The 20,280-nt window shown below is 46.8% G+C and overlaps 1 protein-coding gene across 2 annotated transcripts; it reads left to right on the top strand.

Annotated features, from left to right (window-relative positions):
* Nucleotides 1–5,040: 5,040 nt before the first annotated feature.
* On the top strand, nt 5,041–12,163 carry LOC311117152 (interleukin-11-like; the record flags this gene model as incomplete). 2 transcript variants are annotated; one of them, XM_084157492.1, is made up of 5 exons in its annotated part: nt 5,041–5,439; nt 6,430–6,596; nt 9,626–9,718; nt 9,865–10,026; nt 10,318–12,163. In XM_084157492.1, the coding sequence occupies 5 exons, from the start codon at nt 5,433–5,435 to the stop codon at nt 10,501–10,503; spliced, it is 615 nt and encodes a 204-aa protein (XP_084013618.1). In that variant the 3' UTR covers nt 10,504–12,163. The 2 variants fall into 2 exon arrangements, with proteins under 2 accessions (XP_084013618.1, XP_084013617.1); XM_084157491.1 differs by lacking the exon at nt 5,041–5,439 and having other exon boundaries at nt 6,294–6,596.
* Between the last annotated feature and the right edge of the window lie 8,117 nt (nt 12,164–20,280).

Genomic DNA, 20,280 nt, shown 5'->3' with positions numbered 1-20,280 from the left:
TAATTTGTAAATCAAGTCATCCGTGGGGGAGTTTTCCTAACTTAAACTAGCCAGGGGTGAAGGGGGGTGGATGGGGGGAGCAGGCAGTGGGAGGGGGGGCGGTGGAGGAGGGGGGGGGGGGGGGGGGGGTATTGTCGTATATCACTTGGATGAAGACAACAGCACATTAACCATGATCACTGACTGTGAGAAAGAGGAGAGTGAGAGACGTCACTTTATTGCCCAATGACTATCTTCCCCCTGTGTGTCACTATTTGATTCTCTTTTTCCCAAAAAAACATTAACACACTCACTTGCTCTTTGACGTACGTAGATGCTAAGGGGCATGTGGGGAGAGGGGGTAGGGGAGCAAATTATGGAGTGGGGGGGGGGGGGGGGGGGGGGTAGGGTTACCATAACAATTGGCCAGATAGGATGCCCTACTCGAATCACGCACTCTGAGGCAGGAATGGAAGGATGGAGTGAGGAGGGGATGGAGGGAGGTATGTCCGAGAGGAGTGAAGCGGAGGTTATGGAGAGAGTTTAGGGGTCGTCACTGGACCCAGTCATAGTAGAGTAAACATTAACAGTATGCCGGCCCTCGTCCTTTCCCTTTGAGCGTAAACGCTGCTTATGTTTATTCTAAGGCTTGGCGGAATTCCCTGGAGGAGGAAATGATGGAGATACATCAAAATGATGAATTGATTACCCGCACTCCCAAAATCACGTGTGCCATTGGAGTGTCCTGTGTTTCCAGCGTTGCATCATGTTCAACATTCCCTCTGTTTACACATCCAAGGCTGTGAGGTAGGCAGGATCAGAGCCTTAACCTTCAGCTCCATTACACTACAGTCACTTACAGTAGACATACAGTAACCAATGGAGTCATTTGGAACAAGAGTTTTACACTATATAAACCAATTGGAATACCAGAAGGGTTATATGGACAATACCAACATTTTCAAATATATGTAAATGTAAAAACGAATGATGAATATTATGAAATCATTAGAATTAGCCCTTGTTGTATACCAGGGATGATCAACTTCAACTCCCAGCCAATCAGAGCACAAGGATCAAACCCAGCAGACACTCTGACCCATCAAAAGGCTTCATTTGACAGTGAGGAAACCATGTAAGAGACAGTCGCGTGCAAAACTACACAGCGCCAGGGTTTGTCAGGGCTACGCAAAGATTGACTAACCCAGTAAAGTTGGACTAAGTGAGTCAGGTTTGTCTGGCCAGAAGGGCAAGGGAAGGCAGTGTCACAGGTTCCCTACTCTCCCTCTCCCTCTCTGATGTCTTACTAATATTTCATACACACACGGACACAGTCACAGACATAGGGAGGGCTGTAGTAAGGCGCGACACAGTCACAGACATAGGGAGGGCTGTAGTAATTTGCGACACAGTCACAGACATAGGGAGGGCTGTAGTAAATCGCGACACAGTCACAGACATAGGGAGGGCTGTAGTATTTTGCGACACTGTCACAGACATAGGGAGGGCTGTAGTAATTTGTGACACTGTCACAGACATAGGGAGGGCTGTAGTAAGGCGCGACACAGTCACAGACATAGGGAGGGCTGTAGTAATTCGCGACACAGTCACAGACATAGGGAGGGCTGTAGTAAATCGCGACACAGTCACAGACATAGGGAGGGCTGTAGTATTTCGCGACACTGTCACAGACATAGGGAGGGCTGTAGTAATTTGTGACACTGTCACAGACATAGGGAGGGCTGTAGTAAGGCGCGACACATTCACAGACATAGGGAGGGCTGTAGTAATTCGCGACACAGTCACAGACATAGGGAGGGCTGTAGTAATTTGCGACACTGTCACAGACATAGGGAGGGCTGTAGTAATTTGCGACACTGTCACAGACATAGGGAGGGCTGTAGAAAGCCGTGACACAGTCACAGACATAGAGAGGGCTGTAATAAGCCTTGACATAGTCACAGACATAGGGAGGGCTGTAGTAAGCCATAATACAGTCACAGACATAGGGAGGGCTGTAGTATGCCATAATACAGTCACAGACATAGGGAGGGCTGTAGTAAGCCATAATACAGTCACAGACATAGGGAGGGCTGTAGTAAGCCTTGACATAGTCACAGACATAGGGAGGGCTGTAGTAAGCCATAATACAGTCACAGACATAGGGAGGGCTATAGTAAGCCTTGACATAGTCACAGACATAGGGAGGGCTGTAGTAAGCCATAATATAGTCACAGACATAGGGAGGGCTGTAGTATGCCATGTCACAGGTTCTTCTGATGTCTAACATTTTAACACACACGATGGTATAGACCATGTCACAGGTTCCGTTCTCTCTGATGTGTTTGAGGTTTAATTCAGTGTCTCACTCTGGTACTCCTCCTCCGGTGGTTTATACACATTGTTGACGTAATGGGTAGCACATTAAGGCCACACACACACACACACACACACACACACACACACACTCAGACACACACACACACACTCTCACACACACTCACACACACTCTCACACACACACACACTCACACTCACACACACACACACTTAAAGTTCTTGAACACATATACAGACACCACACTCACACCACCAGCCTACTAATTACCCACACACATGCACACACACCCATCCACACACACTACCCCTTCTCCGAACACACACACACACACACACACACACACACACACACACACACCATGGCACAGAGACCTTATTTCCCAACAAATAGCTCCCCATGAGCACACACACACACATATATAGTGACAGTGATATGAGTGATATGAGTGATCACCTTTGGCAGGTTGTCTAACAGACTCTCAGTGCCTCAGAACCACCCAGGAGACCCCCATCATGGCAGGCAGACAGAGAGAGAGAGAATGAGGGAGGGAGAGTGACTAACTTCACTCTTTCTCTTCTTCTTGCCCCAGCTGTGTCTTCAAACAGCCCTTTGATGTGGGAAATTAAAAAGAGTGAGTGTGTCAATATCTCCCTCGATCCCGCCACATTCATCCATTTCCTCTCCTTCTCTCCCCTTCTCCTCCTCTCCTCTCTTTTCTTCTCTGCTGTTGACCCAGAATGCAACTTGTTTCCCACAACACCTTTACCACCCAGCCTCCTCGCCACTACGCCCTCATAAGTGTCAGTGTGTTTATTTGTGTGTATCCATGTGTGTGTGTAGGTCCATCACTTAACACTTAGCCACTACCATTTCATTATTAGTGTGAGTGAGGGGTTCTCCCTTGAAGACCCGCCCTCTAAGCATTTTATTATTTTGTTGGTTTATGTGTGTGTCTGTGTGTGTGTCTGTGTGTATGTATGTATGTGTGTGTGTGTGTGTGTGTGTGTGTGTGTGTGTGTGTGTGTGTGTGTGTGTATGTGTGTGTGTGTGTGTGTGTGTGTGTGTGTGTGTGAATGAGTAAGTGCTCCTGTATACAGTAAGTGTGTGCGTGCGTGCGTGTGTGTGTGTGTGCGTTTGCGTGTGTGTCCACGTGCGTGTGCGTTTGTGCATGTGGGCGTGAGTGAGTGCACATGTGCTCGTGTATACAGTAAGTGTGAGTGTGTGTGTGTGTGTGTGTGTGTGTGTGTGTGTGTGTGTGTGTGTGTGTGTGTGTGTGTGTGTGTGTGTGTGTGTGTGTGTGTGTGTGTGTGTGTGTGTGTGTGTGTGTGTGTGTGTGTGTGTGTGTGTGTGTGTGTGTGTGTGAGTGTGTGTGTGTGAGTGAGTGTGTGTGTCCACCGGCCCATTCCCCTGGGGTTTATGTCTATGCTGCATTAATCCTCCGTCTCTTCCTTGATGACTGGAAACTAATTTCTGCCTTTTTGCAACACTGTGCTACGCTTTACTGCACCTGACGGGGTGTTTCCAGGGCCACTTAGTCAGTGACTGAGAAAGTGTGTGTGAGACAGATAGAGCGTCAGGGTATGGGCTTGTGCACACATGTGTATGTGCGTACTTGCTTGCACGTCTTTGTTTGTTTGTGTGTGTGTATTCATGCTGCCGTGTATGTGTGTGCATTAAGCATTTTATTATTTTGTTGGTTTATGAGTGTGTGTGTGTGTGTGTGTGTGTGTGTGTGTGTGTGTGTGTGTGTGTGTGTGTGTGTGTGTGTGTGTGTGTGTGTGTGTGTGTGTGTGTGTGTGTGTGTGTGTGTGTGTGTGTGTGTGTATACTGTTTTAACCCCATCTTATTCCCCCTCCCTGACACTGTGTTACTGGACTTGAGTCCAGTCACTGTTTCTATGCAACACTTTAGGCCCCTTCTGGACAACACCTCTCTCCCGTCCCGCTCTGTCTCTCACTCTTTCCTTCACCCTGGAGAGGGAGAGAGGGAGAGAGGGAGAGAAAAAAGAAGGGGGGAAAGTGGAAATAACAGGATGATGTCTCAGGAGGGGCTGTCTGAAAAAAAAGGAGAGTGAGGGGGGTGAGAGAGAGGTGTTTGCTCTGTGTATGAACTATGAAGTGGGGAACGTGCCATATGTAGCAGAGTCCTACTGTAAAGCCACAGTCAGAAAACATCTTTAACACTCAGAGAAACACAATAAACAATGAGAGAGAGAGAGAGAGAGAGAGAGAGAGAGAGAGAGAGAGAGAGAGAGAGAGAGAGAGAGAGAGAGAGAGGGAGAGGTAGAGGTAGATCCAATGTATAAAGGATACAGGACTGGAGATAGGCTGATATAAAATTAAACAATGGCCTTTTTAAACTTCTGCAGTGATAGAGAGAGGGGGGAAGAGATTTGGAGATGGAAAGATAGAAAGAGGTAGATGGACTGATAAATATGTAGCGGGATGCGACGGAGGAAGTGTAGGCTACTGGAGATAGGGACAGGATGGACGAGAGAAAGTGATACAGACAGAAAAAAAAAATGAAAAAACAACGGAACATTTTAAAATTTGCTAAGGGAGACAGACAGCGCTGGGAGGGAGGGGAGGAGGAAAGAGGGAGCGCGTGTGTTTTTATGAATGAATGTCGGTGACTCAGTCGATGTGTCATACAGCCCAGTCTTTATAAAAGGACGTTTTAAACAAGCCTAAACATTTCACTGCGCGAAATTTTAACTTACACACACTCGCATCCCTCTCTCAGCACTCATCCGTCTATCCCTCCCTAACCATTTGTCTGAGTGTCTGTCTATCGTTACTATCAGTTCATTACCAGAACTGATCTCAAACTTGACTGAACAAAAAGTTTGGAGGCATTGTATTTTATTTATTTATTGGATAGTTCGCACTCATTCCTCTGCTTTATCATTCATTCATTCATTCTCTCGTCCTTTTCCCCTTCTCCTTCTGCAATCTCTTGCGTCCTTCACTCTTTTCGCGGAGTGTGAAAGCGAGAAGAAACTGGAGCACGTGACAATTTCCGGAGTTCGATTTATTTATTAATTTTCTTGCGTTATTTATTTAACTATTTATTTATTGCAACTCGTGCATTTATTTATTGGACACGAACAAAAATGAAATGTAAGTGCCTATGATCTTTTCCTTTCAAAAAGCCATTATTCTTTCAATAGTTTCTTAATTTTCTTATTGTCCTTTCTAACTTGTCTTGTTTAGTTAATCCTATGTCTAATATGTTGGCATAATAATATGCTGATACGATTCTGAGGGTATGATCATTGATTGGGCTATTCCATATTCAAATGCAATTACTGAGCATGCAAATGTTACTTAATTGGCTGTTTACATAGCTAAGCATTGCCATGTTCAGTGACAACTGAGTGCTCCATTTGTTTCAAGAAGCCTAGACACCGACGTCTTATAGCAGCAGTTGGTTAATGTTTGAACAAGGAGTGATGCTCTCCTGAGTCCTGGCTTGTGCTTCTTGTGGTTCTCCTGTAATTACCCAGGCATTTATCATTTCAGCAGCAATTGGGACTTTCTTTACCTTGTATTTGAACTTGAAAGAGAAGGAATGAATGAGCTTACTGTTACAGAGCTGTCTTGGCTTAGGCTATGTAATTTATGTGGCATCCAACAACTGATGTATACTATTGCAGGTGTGACAATTGGAGGCATTCATGAAAGTCGATCATTGTGAAGGAGATCAAAATAATATTACAGTGTGTCATAGCATTTCATGAATTAGGCCAAGTGATTTGCATTTAGGACTCTGGTCACATCCAACAACTGATGTGCAGGTGTGACAATTACAGGCATTCATGAAAGTCAATAATTGTGAAGGGGTTGTTATTGTTAATAATATTATAATGTGTCATCTGATTTAATTATTTAGAGTGATTTGCATTTAACCTGTGAAAACATGACTCTGCTGGCTTTGTGTAACTCTGAAGGATTCCACTGCCAAGTCTGGGTTTATGTTTACATTATGGTGCAATATCTCTGGAGAGATGACAGCCGTACCCCGAGGTCATTATCATTATATCGACATGACAGCACTTCTCCGCGGTCATATAAACCTAATAATTGCTTCCGTTTCCTCCCACCCCGCAGTGCTGGTCGACTCCTCCTCCTCTCTGCTGCTCTCGCTGCTATTGGCCCAACTGCCTTTATTTACATATGCCGTCCCCGCCCCCTACCGGCGGCCGAACGTCGTGCACGAACTGGACAGATTGGCCAATCAGACGAAGAATCTGCGGCAGATCACAGCAGATCTATTGGTGAGTGGAATGTTAATGTACTCACTTCTGATGTCAGGATGGGGGGATTGCTATGCTGGTCTGGGTACTGTATTGATTGTGTGATAGCGATCATGTCATGACAATTTACCTGAGGCACATGAAAAGAGACTGGCTGAAGTTGTTGTCCAATAGCTCACCTTTATGACCCCTTAATAACTACTATGGTTTCATAGTGATTGCATAGAGCAGTCATAAGAAGCCATGCTCCTCCTGCCTCACTCTCCCTGACTTTGTGACGCAATACAACTCTGGACAGTTGAATTGGACAGTTGCCCTAGATGTCTTATTCTTCTTGTGCTTCTAGTTCCGACAGTGCAGTAATATCTAAGATATTACTGCACTGTCGGAACTAGAAGCACAAGCATTTCGCTACACTCGCAATAACATCACTAACCATGTGTATGTGACCAATACATTTGATTTGAAGTTAAGCTGCTTTTGTTGTGTCAGCCAGTGTATTAAGAGTCCCTTAGCCGTGTGAGGAGGACAGCCAGGGCTGGCGTCATTAGCCGTGTGAGAAGGACAGCCAGGGCTGGCGTCATTAGCCGTGTGAGAAGGACAGCCAGGGCTGGCGTCATTAGAGATTTCACTATGTGAGGTCAGCCTTAATCCAGACAGGACAGGACTGGGCTCGGAGGCCGACTGACCGTGGGGAGATCTGCCTCAACCTCCTGGTCTGACTGAGCCCTCATAGTAGGGGAAAGGTGCCTCTAGACACTGATCTCAGGTCAGTTTAGTGTTTCCCCCCCTAATGCTAAGGGTTAGGATTGGGGGTAGGTACGCTAGTCCTAGATCTGTTACTATGGACAACTTGTACCTGGAGTAGAAAACACACACACTCAAAGAGAATAGAAAGTAACTACCGGTAATAGTTATTTCTGGAACTGATTAACTCCGTTTATTAGCTGTGAGGAAATGGAATGTGGATTGGCACCTGTTGCTTATCTGTTGCTGTTTCCTGAAGTTGTTCTAATCTAGATGGCCAAGTAAAAGCGGCTGGGGAGTTTGTATTGAAATGGGAATGATTGCGGTGTACTTTAGGCCTACAGATGTGATGGAAGTGTCCTGTAAGCAATGTGTTTGAACAGGTGAAGCAGAACATATCCTTATCTTTGGTTATTCATGACCGCAAGAGATTCTATTTTTATATGATGTAAATCAGAAACCACATTTGTTTAAGACACGTAACTGAAAATAGTTACACACTCTCTAGTCTCTGGTAAGAGGATTGTTCAGTAAGTGTGTGTGTGTGTGTGTGTGCAGTATCTCTGTATGAGGACACAGTGCTATAGCAGTAGTGTAGTATGTGGGCCAGATGTGAGGAAGAAGCTTTATCAAAGCAGACAACGCTGCACAGCAATGGCAATATGCTGCTTTGACAAAATGTTGTGTTCGTTTTTCAATGACATGAAGGATTTATTTTGGTTTATTTTCTTATTGTGCAGAGTTCCAATGAACAGGGGTCAAGGCTAGAAAAGAAAAATAGAATTGGTGTCATCGGAAAGTCCCTGCAAGAAAGCAATACAACTGTGTGTGTGTAATGTTTCTACATGTCTGTTGTGTGTTTTCATGTGTGTGTCCATGTGTTGTGTGTGTCAGAGTGTGTGTGCATTGAGGGTGCTGTAAATAGTTGTGGTTGTGTAGGTGTGGTGTTTAGTGTTTTGTTTTCGGTCGCCACAGCAAAGTGACCTGATAAAAATCACAGAGATTTATCACATTCCAGTATTTGCATTCAGGAAGATTGTTGGGGGGGGGGTGGGGGGGGGGCACACACACAGTGAGGGGGTGGGGGGTGCAAGGTTCAGTCGAGTGAGGTCATGATGGAGAGAACGAGAGAATGAGAATGGGAGGATAAGAGAATTACAGGCTGAGACTGAGCAGATAAAGAGATCAGAGAGAGATGCAGGAGAAGTGGTCACCAGTGTGTGTGTGTGTGAGGAGCAGAGGGTAAGACGGAGGGTAGAGAGGAGAGGAGAGAGAGAAATAACCCAAAGAGGGGTGGAAGGGATAAGAGGGGTGGGATTGGATTAATTCTGAAAGAAAGACAAAACATTAAGCCACAAACATTAGTGGTGTTTTGTAAAAGACAGAGAAGCAAGTGAGTGAGGGAGGGATGAGAGAGAGAGAGAGAGAGAGAGAGAGAGAGAGAGAGAGAGAGAGAGAGAGAGAGAGAGAGAGAGAGAGAGAGAAGAGAGAAGAGAGAGCAGAGAAAACAGAGAGAGGGCAGAGACAGAGAGAAGAGAGAGCAGAGAGAGCAGAGAGAGAGAGCAGAGAGAGAGAGAGAGAGATATGAGGGAAAACAACAACAATAATAATAGCAAAACACGATGGTAAAAGCACAATGAGGACAGACCAACACAATAGCATGAGGAAGCATTAAGTGTACACAACCCATTGTGTACCACCATCCATAATGTTTTCCTAATGCTGTTATGTTTCTCCACTGATTGGTGCTCTGACGCACATGGCGTCAGTCACTGTTGTGCTTCACGTCATTCTCAGTCATTTACATTCTACTCATAAATCACTTCTTCACCAGTTAAGGGCCCACAGAGATACAGTAGCCAGTAGCGGTGCCCCCGAGTCTGCTGTGATGTGGTCTGTCTCCCCCTAGTGGTGGCTGTGAGTAGTGCAGACACACAGCAATACGTCATCTCACATTTTTTATAGCTGCGACCCTGGAGTTTCCCTGCAGCTCTGTGTTGTCTATCCCACTCTGAGCTCTCTTAGTCAGAGCATATGTTGTTCTCCTCCTCTCCCAGTAGAAAACATCCTGTGGTTTCAGGTCACTTGCTCTTATTGTTGACGTTTTCGGGTTACAATCTGGGTGAACTCTCCCTGACCCAACCACACTTTTCTCAGGGAAAGCTACGGTCTCTAGTCCTGGCCAGACCAGACAGTCATCTGATCTAGGTGCTGCTGGAATAATAATTTCCTTATGCTTCCGTGACTCTTGTGAGGATGTAGTTGACTGATGTAGCGTGTTGTTTTGTCTGTTTTTCTTACAGAAGGAACATGCGTTCGAGACAGACCCAGAACAGCATAGATTTAAGTCCCTGCCAGTAATGAACAACAGAGCCAGTGACATCAACTCCCTTGAGGTAAATGTATTTTAATTTGTTTGTGTGTGTGTGTGTCTATATGTATTTCTCCCTTCCAGATGTGTTCTGTTATGTCCCAGACATTGATACTAAATCTCTCTCTCTTTCTTCAACTCTCTCCCTGCCCCTTTTCTTCTATCATCCAGATGAGACCCATTCTCTCTCAGCTCCACTCGGACTTGAAGTCGTTTGAGCACCATTTTGCCTGGTTGAGCAGAGCATCAAGGAAACACCACCACCCTGCTCTCCCTAAACTGGGACAGATGATCTCACTCATCAAGTCTCTCACCAGCATGCTAGAGCATCAGGTAACTGCTCCGTCCAACACTAATACGGCTGATAAATACAGTATGCAGCGTAGTACATTTCTATAATTTGGATATTATATACATATGAGATTTTATCAGATAGTTCTACTGTTCTTACGCTGTGTGATGATCTAATAATGGTATAGCTCTGTAGTTCTTGCACTTAGTTTCAATCATTACATTACATTTAGGCCTGTTGCATCACATTCCTTGGATGGGAGGTACAGTAGTCTAGCCTAGCACTTCAGACAGGAAATCTAAACCCTCTCTCTCTCTCCGTTCTCTTCATAGATGGTGAGAGTTGATGCTCAGCGTCTCTCTCCTCCCTCTCCCTCGCTGCCACCTCCCCCCCCATCCCAGTTTGATGTGTTACAGTCTTCCCAGGAGCTGCTACTACAGTTCAGACTCTTCTGTGATTGGGCCCAACGAGTGTTCTCAGTGCTCAGTACAAAGTCCAAAATGTCTGCAGTACAATGATGATTCCTGAAGTGCTATAGTCTATAGGGATGCACAGAATCCACACTACAACCAATGGGGATCTACTAGCTTCAACCGGCACTACAACCAATGATGATCCAAGAAATCCACACTACAACCAATGATGATCCAAGAAATACACACTACAGCCAATGATGATTCAAGATAACCACACTACAACCAATTATGATCCAAGAAATCCACACTACAACCAATGATGATCCAAGAAAAACACACTACAGCCAATTATGATTCAAGATAACCACACTACAACCTTGTACTGTTGACACTGCACCTCCATCCTCATCGTAGCCAATGAGGGAGCTCCATATTCAAACTACAGCCTATGAGGATCCACCATATTCACACTACTACAACCAGTAATGGCCTTCAATATTCACTAACATGTCACTGCCACCCCATCCTCTCTCTTAAATACCTTGTTCCTGACTATGTGTTATTTATGTATTTATTTATTTATTGTTAGTTATTTATTTGATGTCATTATTTATTTGATATTGTAACGTGTCACTTATCATATTTACTTACTTTATTGTCGTGAATTTAGTTTATTGTACCTTGTCAATACTCCTATTCTGTTCTCTCTCTCCCCCTTCATCCCACCTCCCAAAGTAAACAAGAGACCACACAGTAGCACTTCCTGACTTCTTACAGTCTCTAATGATATGGATTGTATTTTCAACCATTTAACTTTATTCGTTCATCACACCTGTCTCTTCACAAATAGTAGCCTATTTCCGCCAGTAGATGTAGCAAACATACTTGGCTTGTAGCAAGCATATCTTGGGAGAGCATACATGTATTTTTCTTACAGTGCTGTACTTTACCTTGTAGATTTAGGGTTACTCATAGAATCTTCCGAACATGTTAAATGTGCCACCTGTTTGGTTTTGTAAACTGTTAAGAAAGAGATTGTTATGAACCATGCATCAATCAGGATGTCAACACAACATAGGGTAGATAGTTTTTCCATGGGTTTAGTTGCTATTTACAGAGTCTGTGTCCCGCGTGGAAAAATAACAGGTGGCATATCTAACGCTGTGGTAAAGGTTCATGAATATGCCCTGTTGCTAAGCACTGATCTAGGACCTGATCTAATCTCTTTGCACAAACTTGTTAGGATTAGCCTTTTGAGTCAGCTGATTCTGAATCTGTGCCTTGGTACACATGATGTTTGAGAATTTTAGTGACATAAATAAGAAATGAAAAAACACCCCAAGCCTTAAAATACTATGTATTGTGATAGTGTGATACTACGGTTCTGCACAGTTGTATATACTTGTACAATAATGTAAATTGTTGTATACAATGCAATTGTGTATTATAGTTTTCTATGATATAATGTAGAATACTCTGTCAATGCTATCCCTATCGTTTTGTCGCAATATCAATATTATTATATTCTAGTATTTTGTTACAGTATTTACTATTTATTTAAGTTACTTTGGTGGAACTATTTATTTGCGCTGCAGAGGAGCAAGTCTCCTGTCGTTTTTGTACTTTTATACTGTTTTTATTCATATTTACCATTATCATTGCTATCATCCATGTTGAAATCATTGTAGTACCATGCCTGAATGCTGTGGAAAAGCTTGTGCTTGGGGTCTCCACCACACAGACTGACTGATTGGCCTAAATGTGAAATGTGTGCCTTGAAAAAAAAGTAAATAAAGAACATGAACAATGAGATGGGCTATTCATGTTACTTTGTCATCTTTTCAATATTAGGTAGGCCTACATATCATACTCTTTCTTTCTTTCCTTCCCTCCATCATTCACTTCGTCCAGCATCCTCCTGTGTCTCCTCCATCATCACACACAACAGGGCCTTGCCTACATTCTACCCATCAGGCACTGTAAGCAAGCACAGAGTTGATAAACCTGTTTCCAATGATCCTATAATAAGCCTTTTTATATTGGGGGTTTTAACATTCAAATAATGTGTGAATTCAAGTACTAAATCACAAATTAGTACAGTATTATATATATTTTTAACAGATATAGAGACAAGATTTGACTGTTGAAGCTCTTACCCAATGGCAGTGGTGCATTCGGGGCTAGACCCAGCCTATAGCGATCGTCGTTGTTGGGAGGAGGTAGCTGGTGGGTGACTGCTAGCTAGCTAGTTAGTTTGTGCTCGGGTTTATTGTTAAGGTTGTATGGACTAGCACTGCAAGTCTCAATCCCTTTTTACAATATCAACAAAAACATTAACCATGAGTTAATGATACTAGGTGAGTAATTGTTGCAATATTACTAATGCACCATTCGTATCAAACATTATATAGCGAAGAATGCCTCACGGACGAAGGCTTATATATTCGCAGGCCAGTTGCAGAGGAGGCATTGAAGGCGGCAGCTGTAACATTTTCTGCTTAGAGTTAGCATCATAGAGTAGGTGTATTCGTTTTTTTCTGCATTTTAGCTTGGAGAAACCCCTCTTTTTCGCACACGTTCATCAGGGACAGACAGATATAAACAGAAAGACGAGGAGGGAGAGGGGAGAAAGAAGAAGAGGAGATGGAGGGATCGGGAGGAGGTGGGATTTAAAGGGATATGCTGGTCAGTCTTTTGGCCGACTTTATTATTTGTAGACGTCTGAATAATTGTAGATGGAGATCAATGGTTGATGTTGCTTTGGTGTTAGTTCCTGGACCTTGGACATTGATCAATACTTTGTGTTTTATTTTATTTCACAGTCCTACTCTTAAGAAAGGAGACCACAAATTACATCAGCTCAGCTGTTGTTTCCACACACTGAGGAACACAGCCACATAAGCAGAAGGAACCTTTTCACCAGCAATGAATGAAACCGGGAAAGAAGAGACACAGCTCCACCAACACTAATACACACACTTACATTAATACCAAACATACAAGCTTTTATTCTCTAATCGCGTCGCCTCAACATGGCAAACTCAGTGGCCACTCTAGTGGTCCAAGCGGAACTATTACCCCCTCAATCGTCCTCCTCCCTCTCTCCCTTCCCCTCGCTGCAGGGATCAGGAGAAGGGGAGGAGGACAGGGAAAGGGGGGAAGAAGAGGATGGGGAGAAAGGGATGGTGGAAGGGGGTGAGGATATAGTGCTGACCGGGGTAGGGGTGGAGATGGTGACGTCATCGGTCCTGTCCGCACCCCATCTCCAGGAGCACCCTGAGCACCCGTTCCAGTGCCTGGACTGTGGCAAGAGCTTCAAGTGGTCTTCAAGGCTGGCACACCACCAGCGCAGCCACAACAACGAGAGGCCCTACCGCTGTAACCTCTGCCCCAAGGCCTTCAAGGGCTCCTCCGCACTCCTCTACCACCAGAGGTACTGCAGGGAAGGGGGGAGGGAGAGCGGGACGGGCACAGTGAAAGTTAGCAATAGAAATGTTTGCAGCTTATAACATGCATCTCAGTTTATGAAGGGTATTCTTCTCCTTGTCTCCATCTGTTTTCATCTGTTTAGTTCTCTCACAATAATACAAATGAGGGAAATGCGAAAAATGTGAGCAATATAATGGAAGCCTATTTAGGGCCGTGGGAAACTAGTGGAATAGAATAATCAATACAACTATGAACCCTTTCTGTAGACGATATGATGTCCTGTAGATCGGTTGAAGGGTCAGTAGATTGTCTGTTTTCATGTTTGTTTTTTCTGTGCAGGTCTCATTCAGGGGAGAAGCCCTATAAGTGTGACGACTGTGACAAGGCCTTCAAACGCTCCTCTCTGCTCCAGGTGAGAAACACTGGGCAGTAGTGGTTCCCCCTTTTTATGGTAAAAATTTGTCAAAGGTTTTTTGCTTTAAAAAGTTGAATGTTACAGTAGTAAAATGATCCTCTTGGGGTTAAGGGACCAGTCACGGATGTCCTCCTCTCTCTCTACTTGTGCATGTCTCCAGGTCCATCGTAGTGTCCATACAGGCCTGCGGACCTTCCAGTGCCCCTACTGCCCGCTCACCTTCAAGTGGAGCTCCCACTACCAGTACCACCTGCGCCAGCACACGGGCGAGTGCCCCTACCCCTGCGACAGCTGCCCCAAGGCCTTCAAGAACTCCAGCAGCCTGCGTAGACACAAGAACGTGCACCTGGGCCTGAAGCCCTACGTGTGCACCGTGTGTACCAAGGCCTTTACCCAGTCCACCAACCTCAGACAACACATGAGAATCCACACAGGAGAGAGGCCCTACATCTGTGGAGAGTGTGGACGCAGTTTCACACACTCATCCAATCTGGCCCTGCACCGGAACTCTCAGAGTCACACTGGTGAAGGAAAGGGGGGGAAGACAGGGGGAGGCAACATGGGGGATGAGATACGGGAAGTGATAGTGGGGGAGGAAGTGACATCACAAATGTTGACGGACATGGGCTTTGTGAGCCAGGAGGCCATGGTGGGGGTGGGGGTCGGGGAGGTGTTCCTATCGTCAGGTCACCAGACCCTCCTGCCCCATCTCACCCTCACCCCCACCCAGGGGGGCGTGTGCACATCCAGGGCCATCGGGACAGAAGTGCACGTGAGCACGGAGTCGGGCGCCAGCGTGCTGCTGTACAGCTGTGGCAGCTGTAGTCAGACGTTCAGCACGCGGACAGAGCTAGAGGACCACCAGGCCATGCACCTGGGCCCCGGGGAGGAGGGGGGCAGCGGGGTGGGTGAGGGGCCAGGGGGAGAGGGAGGGGTGGGGCATCTGCTGGCTGACTTTGAAGAGGTGGTGGAGACGACGGCAGCAGCAGAGAATGGACACACTACGGCTGAACTACTGGGACTGACCGGGGGAGTGGACGGAGGGGTGAGTAGTGGGACTCTCTCTCTGCCTGGGGAGGTTACCCCTAAGGCACTGTTTTAGGATCACACCAGATTCATCCATTCATGATCAATATTTGGTTTCTTACTCTACTCTCTAGGTCAATATCTCAGCTGATATGACTGCCATGATGTTGATGTTGTTGTGCAATGACTCTGGCCTAATAGTATTTTGTCCCATGTCAGAATATGGGGACTACCCAGGCCCAGTTTGACCTGCTGCAGAGCTTCACAGTGGGGGCTCAGATCCCCACAGACAGCGTGGAGACAGGGTGTAACACCCCAGGTCCAGGGACGGGGGCGGGGGCGGGCACAGAGTGTGCCTACTGCGGGAAGAGCTTCAAGACCAGCGGAGGGCTCAACAGACACCTGGCACAGGTAGCAATCATATGTCATAAGGTCTCTGTCCTGGATGCCAGTCTGTTTCTACTTCGTCTAACTTGGGCCTAGATTCAATCAGTTCAGCATTAACCTGCGATAACCGACAATTGCATAGCATATCATTGCTTTTGTTTGAGAACTGTCAAATCCACATGCAGCTCCCGGCGGTATGCCTTTCGCCGACATTGCCATTGGATGCATTAATAGAAAGCCCCTCCAGCCATGTTACAAGTTCGAACACTGGAATGTGTGATGTAATCTACACTTCGATTAGTCTGAACTGATCTACTCCTTGGTGTCAGTAAAGCTGACGTTATCGGATCTATAAATAGTCTGTTTTGATGACCCTCTCTCTTCCCAAATCTTCTTCTCTCCCTCTGCTCCCTCTCCAGGTCCACTCCCTCTCTCCCTCCCAGTCTCGCTCCCAGTTCAGCTGCTCTGCGTGCGACCGCTCCTTCACCCTCCTCTCTTCCCTGCTCACCCACCAGCACTCCCACACCCCCGAGCAGCGCCTCCTGGCCGAGGCTGAGGCAGAGATTGTCTGCCCCCCGTCCCTGTCCCTGTCCCTGCCCCTGCCCTCCTCCCCCAGGCAGGGGGACAAGCACCAGGACACCCAGGGGGAGATCCACGTCAGCCTGATGGCTGTGACAGAGGAGGGGGACAGGGAGGTGGCCAAGCCATCCACCAGAGCAGTGGTCAAGGGCCAGAGGAGAGGAGCGGCTAGTAAGACTGCTGGGGGGAACAACGGTGAGTTAGTCTTTTTCTTTTGGCTTTTTGATAGAAAATACTTTAAAAAGTGAGATACCTTGACAGTAACAGAGCCTAGCCTACTGCTGCTCATGAAATTACCTGTATAATTCATGTGTAAAAAAATATATAACATTCTTCACCATTCTCCCTCTCCTCATCACTGTGGGTACGGTACAGAGAGGCCGTACCGTTGCTCTGAGTGTGGTAAGGCCTTCAAGGGCTCGTCAGGTCTGAGGTACCACATGAGGGACCACACAGGAGAGAGACCCTACCGCTGCACAGAGTGCGGCAAGAGCTTCAAGAGGTCCTCACTGCTCTCCATACACCAGAGGGTAAGACGTATCAGTCCATTTCTAGCTCGCTAAGGCTGCGTTTAGACAGGCAGCCCAATTCTGATATTTTTTTCCCCTAATTGGTCTTTTGACCAATCAGATCAGCCCTGAAAAATATCTGATGCGACAAGATCTGATATGATTGGTCAAAAGACCAATTAGTGAAAAAAAGATCAGAATTTGGCTGCCTGTCTAAACGCAAGCTATGGCATTTGTCACAAGGTGTGAACAGCGACACTGCTACGTTATAGCAGTTTATGGCCTGCTTTTCTTGTTCGAACTTTTGAATGTACTTGTACTTTCAGAAGAATCGAGGCCGTCAACATTTATTTTCTGACTGATCCCTCATCTCTCCTCTCCAGGTGCACACAGGTGTGCGAGCGTTCCAGTGCCCCTACTGCCCGCTCACCTTCAAGTGGAGCTCCCATTACCAGTACCACCTGCGCCAGCACACGGGCGAGCGGCCCTACGTGTGCCAGGAGTGTGGCAAGTCCTTCAAAAACACCAGCTGTCTGAGGAGACACAGTCAGCTCCACTCTGGCCTACGCCCTCACATCTGCCCCATCTGCTCCAAGTCCTTCTCACAGACTTCCAACCTCAAACAGGTCAGCACAGATAGCTCTGCTATGGCTGATGCTAGGATTCTTATGATATTGTGTACAGTGGCTCCTTCGCTCCATCTCTCTCTATATATATATCTCTCTGTCACACACACTTTCTCCTCTCCCTTTATCTTTCATCCTCCCTACCCTCCTCTCTCTCCAACAGCACGAGCGCACCCACTCAGGCGAGCGGCCCTTCCAGTGTGCCCAGTGTCATAAGAGCTTCACCCACTCCTCCAATCTCCAGCTCCACCTGAGAACCCACTCCTCCAGGAAGGACTACAAGTGTCCCTTTTGTGGGAAGGAGTTTGTCATGCACTCCTACCTGCAGAGGCACATGAGGACTCATGGGAACGGGGCTGTGGCGGGGGACGCTGGGGTGGGGGGTAAGGAGGGGGGCAGGGGAGGTAAAGGGGGTGGAGGGGTGACAACCACCACCACCTTACTAAACCCCATCACCCTGGAGACCACAGGGAACTCTGGGTCTCTGATCGTGTCTCAGCCAACACTGGACATTCCCCCCAACACCTCCCAGAACTACTTCATGATCCAGACAGCCAATGGGCTTCAGCTCATCCCCCTGTCTGCCCCCGCCCCCCCTCCTCCCCCTCCGCCTCCCCCCCAGACACAGTATATCCTCCTACAGTGCCCCTCCACCAATGGGAGCCAGCCCAGCCTGATTCTCGTCCCCACCACAGCGACCAATCCCCATCCCACCCTGGATCCCCAGGGCCTCCCATTGGTCCAGACAGTTCTAAGCCCTGCCCAAACCCAGATGCAACATTTTCAGAACATATCCCAGCAACAACAGCAGCCCAGGTTCATCATCACCACCAATAACAACAACGTAAACAACCCTCCCGTTGCTAAGACAACAACTCCCTCCCTGAACTCTATGCTGAACAAGCCCATATTAGGGAAAAGTAACCGGACAGCCAGGACCAGGAGAGGACGGAAACCCAAAGCTGCTGTAGGTCGGAAAACAACCACCTCAGTTGCTACGTCAACCACCTCTGTCACCATGACAACAGCCCCTGTCAGTCAGTCGGGGGATGTAGTACCTGTGTCTAGCTGTAATGTAATTAGTGTCACTCCAGCTACTGTTATTGCTGCCAACACTATGACATCATCATTGCCATCGTCTCTACCCGCCAAGTCACAAGGTCCTTCCTCACCACCAACGGCCTCTGTCTCTGTTTCTACCCCCTCCTCCTTTACCTCTGCAACTGTTACCTCAGGACCCCTAAAGGTTGCCTCAGTTACCATGGTTACACCAGCCTCCCTGCCCTCTGACCCTGTGGCCTGGGTTGGGGAACCCCAAACCGCCCCAGAGTTGGGCAATACCACTGAGCAGGACATGAGAGGAGAACAGTATGTCCTCTGCTTCCAGAAAGAAGGAGGGAAGAAGGAAGAGGTAAAGATAGGACAGGAAGGACGGTCCTACGTGTTGCAGTTTGAAGGGGAGAGGTGCGGGGAGGGGGGGCAAGGAGGAATGGGCAGAGAGGGGGATGGGGAGTCATACGTGCTGCGTTTCCAGACTGAGGGAGAGACTGAGGGAGAGACTGAGGGAGAAACTGAGGGAGAGGGAGGGAAGGAGAAAAGAGGTCTGGTGTCACTGCTGCAGGAGTGGGGAGGAGAGAGGGAAGGAGAAAGACGAGTAGGGGAGGATGGCGGAGAGGGAGAGTCCTTTGTGCTTCATTTCCAAACAGAGCATCAGAGCGAGGAACGGACCACTTCTGACAGTGGCTATCTAGAAGGCCCCAGCAACAGCCTGGAACTTTCCTGCCCGCCTCCCCAGGCCTTAATGCCTCTGAATGGGCAGGAGGTGGTGTTTGAGCTGGGGAATGAGAACAAGATGGTGGGCCAGGGGTCTGGAGAGAGTGTGCAGATGATAGCCCTGATCGAGGGGGAAGGGGAGGGAGAAAGGGGCAGTTACAGTGGGGCAGGGGGGGCAGTAGGGGAGGGCAGGGGGCCAATGGAGGGCATCTTTCAGCTTGAGGGAGGAGAGGGGATCGTCATAATTGAGGTTAGCACCAGCAGTCTAAGAGAAGGGGGGATGGACAGAGGAGGGGAAGGAGGAGTAACTTTAGAGAGGAGTGAAGCAAAAGGAGGGAGTGGAATAACTGAGAGGCCTGAAAAAGACAGGAACTCAGCAGAATGCATTGAAATAGAGACTGGAGCGAATGAAGGAGAAAACACAGCTACGAATGGCCCTACACCTAACTCTCAGTTCAATTAAACCTAAACCAAACAACCACTGTCAGGAAATGTGTGTGAAGGCGTGTGCATGTGTGTGCACACATGAATGTACATATGCGTGCGCGCAGTGTGTGTGTGTTTTCGATGTGGAGGCCTTTTCCAGCTACTGAACTAAAGGAGAGTCATTCAGAAAGAGACTATAGAAAGTACTACAGGAAATAATACCAAGGTGCCAGAAACACAACGAGTTAAATTCAGTGACTGTTATCAAAGAGGGACCTCGACAAAGTACTAATGACTTATGAGTTTCAATTATACTGTCATGTTGACAGTGTTGATATAAAATGCCTATGAGTTTTTTTTGCGAATGAATACATGGCGATATTGGCTCGGTTTCACTATAAATATTGATACTAGGAAATAGTCATTATTAATAAAGTTGTTAATCAAATCAAATAAGTTCTAATGAATGTTGATTAATTCACCTTTCTAATTTCGTTAATATAAATATGTTACTTTATCTAAAGAGGAAGAGGGTCTGCTTAGAATAATTGACAATTCCACTTTATTATGGGAAATAGCGGTTCTCCACTGCGTAGAGTGCGGCTGACCACGTTCACGTAGCAGGTTAGTAAATGTTCTGCGGTGCAGGTACTCGCTACGCAAATGGCGTAAAGACAGCATTCATGACAGTAAATGTGATCGTAAAACT

Source organism: Coregonus lavaretus (genome assembly GCF_964263955.1).
Source record: "Coregonus lavaretus genome assembly, chromosome: 3".
Taxonomy (NCBI): domain Eukaryota; kingdom Metazoa; phylum Chordata; class Actinopteri; order Salmoniformes; family Salmonidae; genus Coregonus; species Coregonus lavaretus.
Note: the sequence above shows the minus strand (reverse complement) of the source record. Positions and strands in the feature narration are given on the sequence as shown.